The sequence below is a fragment of the Rattus norvegicus genome, chromosome 14 (assembly GCF_021556685.1).
Source record: "Rattus norvegicus strain SHRSP/BbbUtx chromosome 14, alternate assembly SHRSP_T2T, whole genome shotgun sequence".
NCBI lineage: Eukaryota > Metazoa > Chordata > Mammalia > Rodentia > Muridae > Rattus > Rattus norvegicus.
The window spans coordinates 83,224,672-83,234,253 of record NC_141547.1 but is presented as its reverse complement, the minus strand read 5'-3'; the positions used below and the strand labels follow the sequence as shown (position 1 = coordinate 83,234,253).

Here is a 9,582-nt window from a genome sequence, read left to right as displayed (position 1 = left end):
GTCTGTCTCCTAGGCAACACGCCCAGCCGAGAGTCATAAAGAACGCCAAAACACTGTCACGAGGTCCGCCTGCAGGTCCCTCTGCCCTGTACGTTTCCCTGGCAACGCGCAGAGCTCCGCCTTAGGCTCCCGTGTAGATAGTCGCTCCGTGTCCGCGTCCTTCCATCATGGTATTCCGCTTTGCTAGCTTTTCTGATTCTAGTCCGCCAGAGCCCTCCACACAGCCCAAAAGGCCTTCCGTCAAATGGGACTTGGGCTCGGATTACGAGGACGTTTCGAATGAGACCACCGCTTCTGGCTCGGACTTCCGGCGCCAGAGAACAGCCAGCCAGCCGGATATTGGCCTCCACGTCCAACCACAGATCTACTTCCTGCGGCCGCGGTCCCCAATCCCCAAGTTGTTATTCAGGTGTGGCTCTGGTTTATAAAGCAGTTGTCAGACCCGGGAACCCTAAGGGAATCCAATCTTTCAGACTCACGTTGCCCACCCCGGACCTCCCGCCCATACGAGTTCCTTAGCTCGCAGCACTGTCCGGATTTTTCAGACCCATGCCAACCCCATAGGACGCTCAGAAGCCCAGTCTCTGGGCCGAACCCTAACCCTAACCCTCCGAATGAATCCTGACACGAGCTTACTGTAGGCTTGACATCGTGCGCCGAGTGCACTTTGACGTGACGCCTGGTAAAGCTCAGGTCTCAGGCTCCAATTTACTTGACAACGCCAGGCCTTTCCATTCTCCAGTGTCCTGCAAAAGCCTTCAGTTCCCCATTGTCTGGCTCTAATTCTGTCCCCTTCCTCAACCCCTTTCCCAGCGTCAGCCAAGGATGTGATAAATCCTACAGAAGATTTATTATGGAAGCACAACTGGTTCAAAAATTACCATCTTTTACTTGATAGAGACTACTTATAATCTTTCTCCTGTTTTCATTTCCTTTTTTTTTCCTTTTTCTTTTTTCTTTTCTTTTCTTTTTTTTTTTTTTTCGGAGCTGGGGACCGAACCCAGGGCGTTGCGCTTGCTAGGCAAGCGCTCTACCACTGAGCTAAATCCCCAACCCCAATTCCTGACCTTTGAATCTGTTTTCCCATCAGCACTTGGGCATGTTGAATCATCCTGCATAAAAGCCAGAAAAATGAAACTAGGTGACTTTCGATGTTCATTCCTTCGTGTTACCAATCACACCCAGACAACAGTTGTTTCTTACAGATAGAAGAATGAATTGGAGAACATTTTTATAATCCCTCTAAAGGTTCTTTGTTTCCTTCTTGACTGAACTGGTTGCACAAGCTTGTAATCAAGGACTCTGGTGCTGGAGGAAGGAGGACTGGAAATTCAAGGTCACGCTCAGATTAATTGGGAGTTTTAGGTCAACCTGGATACATGAGACCCTGTCAAAAAATGTACATCCTTTTGTTTGTTGGGGTTTGTTGTGTTGTTGTTGTTGTTGTTTGGTCTAATTATAAATGTAGTGTATTTCATGATGATCTTATTCTGATGTGCTAACCAATGGAGTCTGAGTTTAGTGTAAGCGTTCAGGTTTGTTCCTTCTATTCCTGTATCAGCCATTTCTGTTTCAATCAGTTCAGGTGTGTGTGGTTTTTCTCTTTCCGTATTCGGGAACACTTCACCAGCCCATCCGTCATTTCTCTGGTTTCCTTTAAATTGGTTTGTGAACCACTGCGAAAGCAATGTACACTCAACAACAACAATGAACCAAACAGAAGTTAGGACAGCAAACCGAACGACCAGAGACGACGACTGTTAACATTGTGATGTTTACCTGTGCTGGTTAGTTTTGTCAGTTTGAAACCAACTAGAGTTACCTAGGATGAAGGGACCTCAGTCGGGGAATTGCCTACAGCTGATGATCGATGTGGGGGATGTAGGCGGTGGGCAGTGCCATGCCTGGGCAGGTGGGTGAGTTGTATAAGAAGGCCAGTTGAGCAAGCCATGAAAAGTGGCCAGTAAGCAGCCTTCCACCGTGGTCTCTGCTTTAGTTCCCGATTTCAGGTTCCCGCCTCGAGTCTTGCCTTGGCCTTTCTCCATGAGGGACTGTAATCTGTAAGCTGAAAGTGAACACTCTCTTCAGGTTGTTTTGGGTCAATATGTTATCACAGCAACTGATAGGCTAAGATAATACATATCTAAGTGTATGCGTGTTATATTTAAAGTACAACACAAAAACTCACTGGTTAGTGATCTGGTATTTTTGTTTGTTTGTTTGTTTGTTGTTTGTTTGTTTTCCTTTTTTTTTTTTCGGAGCTGAGGACCGGGAACTTTCTTTTCTTTTTTTTTTTTTTTTTTTTTTTTGGTTCTTTTTTTCGGAGCTGGGGACCGAACCCAGGGCCTTGCGCTTGCTAGGCAAGCGCTCCACCACTGAGCTAAATCCCCAACCCCTAGTGATCTGTTTTTTTCCTGCCTAGTTATTATACCAAGTTGTTCATACTTGGTTATATGTATTCTATCAACTGACTTAGCACAGTTGTCCACTTGGCTTCCAAGTTTTAGAATGTGTGAACAGTTGTTTTTTAAATGGGGAAAACCACTGAAAAACACTTCATACTGTAACTAAATTATCAAAAAAATAAAAATAAGAACCTACAGGCTGGCAACATCATCTGTTGTTTGTTGAGACAGGTAGCCAGGTTGGCTTAAATTCATAAAGTAACTAAGAACGGCCTTGAACTTCTGACTCTCCGGCTTCTGCCTCCCAGGTGCTGGGATTACAGGTGAGTTTTTATTGATGCTGGAGATTATCAGAACCATGTATGTGCTAGTCCCCTTCTACCAACTCATTCCTAGTTGCCCACTCCGTTCATATTGCTCCACACTTCTTACTTGTGTAGGTGTCTCCAAGCATTGATGCCACAGGGCCCAGGATGCCTATGGATACCAACATCCAACACAGCATGACGTAGCAAACTGAAACATTAACTTGATTGCATGGTTCCTGAGGGTAAACTTGATCAGTGGCATTGTTGTCTTGCCGTGTCAAAGTGATGAGTGGGACACTCCTTAGAGTCCTCAAAAGTCCTGTAACACAGCAAACTTTCCTAATTTTTAAAAACATTTCCCAAAGTCTTCCTTTAGACTTTACTTACTAAATCTGTGTCCACCTAAATCCTCCCTTATCTCCTTCCTTCCTTCCTTTCTTCCTTCCTTCCTTCCTTCCTTCCTTCCTTCCTTCCTTCCTTCCCCTTTGACAATTGCCTGTGTAGCCTAGGCTGGTCTTGAGCTCCCTGTCTTTCTGCTTCCAGCTTCCCAAGTGCTGAGCTCACAGACATGAACCAACACAGCCAGTTTTCCTTTCCCTTTATTTTTCCTATCCTGTTCTGCTCTCCCCAACTCCTCCCAGATCCCCCTTAGATCTAGGCTGTGAAGGAAGAGCTCCCCACCTCTTCCTCTCTCAAATTCATTTTTTAAAAGATTTATTTATTATATATGAGTACACCATCGCTGTCTTCAGACACACCAGAAGAAGACATCGGATCCCATTACAGATGGTTGAGAGCCATCATGTGGTTGTTGGGATTTGAACTCAGGACCTCTGGAAGAGCAGTCAGTGCTCTTAACTGCTGAGCCATCTCTCCAGCCCTCAAATTCATCTTTTACCTCTACCTTCCAAATTTTATCCATCAAAGACCTCCACACCTTTGCTCTTACCCCACATTTTCTCACTGACCTGACCACTCAGCATTTTGGGGGGTTGCTCAACTGGAGAGTGCTTGACTAGCGTTTGCAGCCCCAGGCTCCACACCAGCACCTCCACAGAGGAACAGTGATGACAATAGCTGCTAGGGAAAGTATTAGCTCAGGACCCCCAAGACCAAGTTTTCAGCACAGAGATTTATTTGCTCCAGAGTGACAGAAGGCAGGAAATAGGAGACAAAGACAGGAGATAGAGGATGAGGGAGAAGGGGAAGGGAACAGAGGAGATGGGACAGAGGTATTTATCCTGAAGGGCAAAGGGCTGCCTCTGGGTTGAGAGGAGACCGACTTGGCACATAGGAAATAGTGGCTTATAAAGGTACAATGGAGAACCATGTGCTAGGATGGGTGTTTAAGTTTTGTTGGGCATGTTAATATTAGGTGAGCCGAAGGGGGTTTTTAATTGCTGGACTTCAATATTTTGATAGTTGGACCTGGGTAGTCAGCTTCAGGAGGAGGAAGTGGCCAAATAAGGGACCAGATCTTGGGGGGCCAGTTTAGAGATGTGATCTGTTTTTAGCAAGGCAGAGGAAATGGGGGAGAAAGGCGAGGCCTACCAGAGCCATGCTCTACCCGCTGGAGCTGGCCAGAGTCCCTTAAATAACAACAGTCATAATTCTGAGGACTCTGTTGCCACCTCTCTTGTGGACTGCATTGGACCTTCCTGTCTCCCACCCCCATCCCGTGCTCAGGAAAACAGCCTTTTAGCATACCTTGTCTACAGGCAAAACTTAGAATGCTTTCCTCACTCCTCTGAAAATGAGAAAACCACTTCTCTTAAAACCCAGGTGTGGTGGCACATGCCTTTAGTCCCAGTACTTGGGAAGCAGAGATAGGTGGATCTCGATGAGTTCTAGGCTAGCCTGGTCTACAGTGAGTTCCAGACCAGCCAGAGCAACATAGCAAAACCCTGTCTCCAAAAGAAAAACTAAATAAACCCAAAGAGGTGTCTTCCACCATTCCAGCACCTATCAAATCAGGCCTCGAGCCACTCTCTGACCTATCCTGCTGTCTAACCTATCCCATCTTCCCCTCTCTCCTCTAGCTTAATTAATACCAGTGATGCAAATGTGAAGAAAATGTTACCCAAGAGCCATTTGTCTCGGGTGATTATTCGGGACAACCTCAACGCACAGCGCATCTATGAGATGGAGGTAAAGTGCCCGCCAGGGTCTGGGCTGGAGCCTATTAGTGGCCTAACCAGTTCACACTCCTCATCTTTCCTTCCTCCCTTGCTGGTTGCCTGTGTCTCCTGGGGTAGAAGTGGAGCTCTCAGCTCCTTGAGCTCATAGGGGGCCATGAAAGTGTTTGAAGTCAGGCCCCATCTTTACAGAGGAGATGGTGACACATGGGATTGGTGTCTTGCCCAAGGTATCACTCTCACTCTGCATAGCAGAGGGAACGACCGTGCCCCTTAGCTTATGTCTCGTCTCCTCAAAACGCGTTATCATTCATGCAGAACTACAGGCTCACGGTTCGCGTTGGCATCAGCACTACATGGTTAGGTTTTTTTTTTTTTTTTTTCTTTTTATAAAAGTTATCCCATTTCCAGAGGAGAACCGAGGCTAGCAACAACAGCAGCAAACCCAGGACAAGACACAAACAGGGTCAGGCTCCATGTATGTTCTGTTAGATGTCTCATGCTACGGTCTGGCAAAATAGGTTAGGACTCAGAGATAGTCCAGTTTTAAACACTTTATTTGTAAAACAGGGTTTGAAACTCTTCTAGTTATGGGCTCTGTAATGTAAATCTGAACTGGTTTAAGCAAACTAGAGGATGTGAGTTCATGTAACAGGTAGGACAGGGTAGCCGACTCTTCCCAGCCTCCTCCATAGCTCTTGCTGTCTGTATCTGAAGTCTCGATTTCTTTTAGGGGTGTGTCACTGTCTACCCGGCTTAGAAATAGTTGAACATTATCTTACACCCTGATTACATTGTAGTTAAGGGGGGCGGTTACCTGCAGTTGGCTCCCACATTCCCTCCTGCAGCCCAGTCATTGTAACGCTCACTGAGTGAGTAAGCTAAGGATTTGTCCTCCCAGGCCACAGCACAGGAGTTATGGACAGGATGAAGCTAGAACTCCCGGTGATGACAGGCTGTGGCAGGTAACTGTAGACATGGGTTAGGTAGACACTCGGAGCTAGAAGTCACAGATAGTATGTAAACAGTGCAGCGGGTAAACAGGGACACCGTGGGAGGATTTTTGGAAGGAGAAAGAAGCAAGATAGAAGGCAGGCATAGGCAGCACACACCTTTAATCTGGCACTTGGGAGACACAGAATCTCAGTCTCTGAGTTTGAGGTCAGCCTGGTCTATAGAGTGAGTTCCAGGATAGCCAGGGCAACTGTCTTGGGAAAAAAAACCAAACTCCAAACCAAGGTGAACCTCCTTGCTCCCATGACCTCCATTTCTACATTCCCACTTGATTTTCATATACTTATTACTTATTTTATGGTGCTAGGCATTGAATCCAGGCCTTCACACTAGGCCAGTTCTCCATGGTTGAGCTACATTCCTGGCCCCCAAAATACCTATTTCTTAAGATCAGTCTTCAGATTGTTAAGGTTGAAACAAGGTTCCTCAGCTGCACAGCATCAGAGAACACCACAGTAGTCTACCCAGCTTGGTGCCCAGGCTTTATGAAAAGGGAAACTGAGGTTCCCTGTAGTCCAAGCTGTTTTGTGGGATGGAAATCGGGTCTAACAGGCACCTTGCCACTGGTAGGTCAGGTCAGCAGCCTCGGATGTCTCTTGCTACGAAGTGACTTGTTTATCTCAAATCCACCTCTGTTTTTCTTTTCTTTCTTTCTTTTTTTTTTTTTGGGTTCTTTTTTTTTCCGGAGCTGGGGACCGAACCCAGGGCCTTGTGCTTCCTAGGCAAGCGCTCTACCACTGAGCTAAATCCCCAACCCCCACCTCTGTTTTTCATAAGATGAAAGCCTCTGACAAGACCAAGAGGAAGATGAGCTACTTGTACGACCACCTGAAAAAGAAGTTCATGACAGACCAGCTGAGAAAGATGATGCGCTGGAGGCGGGATTCCATGAGCACCCAGCAGTACTTGGATAGGAAACGGGTCTGTTGAGGCTCGACTGAGGTGGCGAGCCAACAACTGTGAACCGTGGCAGAATGATCTGCCCCAGGGACACAAAACCGCCCTGGTGAGAGCGGAGCAGCCCCAGAGCATGTGATCTCCACAACAGTAGAGCAATAAAAGAAAAGCTGCGGATAGGATAGGAGCGCAAAACGCACCAGTTCTAACCTGCTTTGCTCCACGCCAACCCCTCTATCCCTGTGAAATCCCTACAGCTACCCATGCTCGGTGGAAGAGGCAGAGGCAAGCCAGTCTCCTTGGTTTGTGCAAACATGGAAACTTAAGCCGTCTGTTTTTTCCTTCTCTTGTTCCTGTGTGTCTCTCTGTCTCCCTACATTGTCTACCCCTCCTACCATGTCCGATCTCCTTTCCTTCCCTCCTCATTTCGGTCTGCACCCAGTTGTACACACACCCCCGAGGTGACGCATCTGCGGGTTCCGCCGAGGCTGTGGACATCTTCAATGGAAAGGATGAGTAATAAACTGTGCATTATCCGAGTCGTAAGGAGGTCAGGGTGAAGCACAAGGCAATGCTATTCAGCAGCCTACCAGCTCTAGGATCTTGAAACCTCTCTGGGTTCCTGTTCCTTATCTGAAAGACTCAGACAGTAGAAAGGTAACCAGCCTCTGAGGGCGCTGGCAGGCAGCGCGCGCCACGCCCAGCATTCATTCATTCCAACTGCAGCCATGATGGCGCTACCCATTGGCTACCAGCCCTCCCGGTGCTTCTGCAAAGCAAATTTGGAGCTCCAGTCTGTCCCTCCCTGTAGCTGGCTTAACTTATGGTTTGCTTTTCTCCTTGACCTTGGATTCTCCTGGAGGCTTCACTCTGTTGCAGTGTCTTGGTCTCAAGCCCTGATTAAATTGCATGCCTTAAGGGCAGGAAGCAAGGCCCCTCTCAGATCTGATACAAGTCTCTTTGGATGCTTCTCCAGGCCTGATGTTAGGCCAGTCTTGTACTCCAGTATCCACAGCTACATCGGTTCGATTGACTTTGACTTGTCGGTATGTGTTTTCCTAATCAGGCTGTGATGTTGGCAGCATCTCTAACCATAATTTCTGGGAAATGGAGCAGGTACTCGTTTTTTAAATTTTTATTTTATCCTAGAGAATGCCACACAGTGTCTGTTGATCACACCCGCCCCACTGTCTCCCATGTGCTCTTTTTTAAGGAAAGACATCTTGAGTGGATGTCCTGGTCTTCCGGCTTTGGCTCCTCCTCCTCCTATGATGGTCTTCCGGCTTTGGCTCCTCCCACTTGATGTCCCTGGAGCCTTGAGGATGGGAGGAGTTGTGTGTAATTGTATCTCTCTGGGTCAGCTACCTCATGGTCAATTGACCTCTGCATTTTTGACCAGTTGTGGCTTTTTATGTGTTTTGATAGCTGCCTATCTGTGTTCCATGTGCGTGCCTAGTGTCTGCAGAGGCCAGAGGCAGCATTGGGTTCTCTGACACTAGACTTAACAAAGGCTTCAGAGCACCATATGGGTGTCAGGAATCAAACTCAGCCCCTCGGCAAGAATAGCTAGTGCTCTTACAGCCAAGCTACTTCAGCCCCGATGATGACGACGATGATGATGATGATGACGACGGTGGTGGTGGTGGTGGTAGTGGTTTTTGAGACAGGGTCTTAGTAGACTTATCTGGCCTTGAGCTTGCTATGTAGCTGAGGATGGCCTTGAACCCCTGATCCTCCTGCCTCTGTCTCCTGGGTACTGGGACTATAGGTGTATGCTAGCACGCTCAGTCTTTCCTTACCAGTCCCTCCCTGCTGCATGAGAGGAAGCATGTTATATATGTATCACTTATTCTGCCTTAGAGGATAATATCCAATTACATTTACCTTCCTGCAAATATCATAATACCGCTTTCCCTTTCTGAATAAAATTTCATTTTATATGTATATTTTAAAAAGCCATCTGTTGATGAGCATCTAGCCTGGTTCTGTTTCTCAGCAATGGAATACCTTATCAATAAACATTCATGTGTAAATATATCTCTGTCTTATGTTGCCTTGCTGTCTCTCAGGTAGAAACTCAAGAGTGGGTGAGATGGTAGTTTGAATTTTTTGGAGGAAGCTGTAAGTTCTGTAGTGGTGACAGTGGTGTTATTGTGACTGCCAGTGTGTCCTTGCCAGCATTTACTGTTGTTGGTCGCCTGGATCACAGACATTCTGACTCTAGCGAGATGGAATCTCAGAGCAGTTTTAATTGGCATTTCCCTGATAAATAATTTACCCATTTTCACTATTTTATATTTCTAAAATATTTATGGTTAAGATGTATGTGTATAAGTGTTTGCTTGCACAGAAGTGAATATACCATGTGTGCCTGGTGTCTGAGGAGGCCAGAAGAGGGTGTTAGATCCCCAACTCCTGACATGGGTTCGGTGAGCTGAACCTAGGTCCACTGTGTTTGGTTTTGGATCTGGGACTGAGGTGAATATTTCACATATCAAAGCAGACCTGGCCTCCAGATTCTCCCAGCATTCCTCAGTCCCTACAAAGCATACTGTGCCCCCAACTATGAATTTTTTCACCCCAGAGGCTGGGCTACCCTTCCCCTAATGTTCCTCCCTATATAATCCAGACATTTTGGTCCCTCTCCCCCTCTCTCTTTTTCTCCCTCTCTTTTTTCTTACTTTCTCTTCCCTCCTCCCCTCTCCCCATGGCCACTCCCCTAGCCTCTTCCTTGAGGCCAGTGAAGTCACCCGCCCAAGAGCAGCTCTCCAATAAACCTGCCTTTAATATATTTTACTCTGGCTTGAGTTGGCTCATTTCACT

At 46.8% G+C, this 9,582-nt stretch overlaps 1 protein-coding gene across 1 annotated transcript; it reads left to right on the top strand.

Moving 5' to 3' along the window:
* The first annotated feature begins 156 nt into the window (after positions 1 to 156).
* On the top strand, positions 157 to 8,795 carry C14h5orf52 (similar to human chromosome 5 open reading frame 52). The gene is made up of 3 exons (NM_001107233.1): positions 157 to 409; positions 4,753 to 4,861; positions 6,640 to 8,795. Exons 1-3 carry the CDS (start codon positions 168 to 170, stop codon positions 6,790 to 6,792), a joined length of 504 nt encoding a protein of 167 aa, NP_001100703.1. The 5' UTR covers positions 157 to 167; the 3' UTR covers positions 6,793 to 8,795.
* The last annotated feature ends 787 nt before the right edge of the window (positions 8,796 to 9,582 follow it).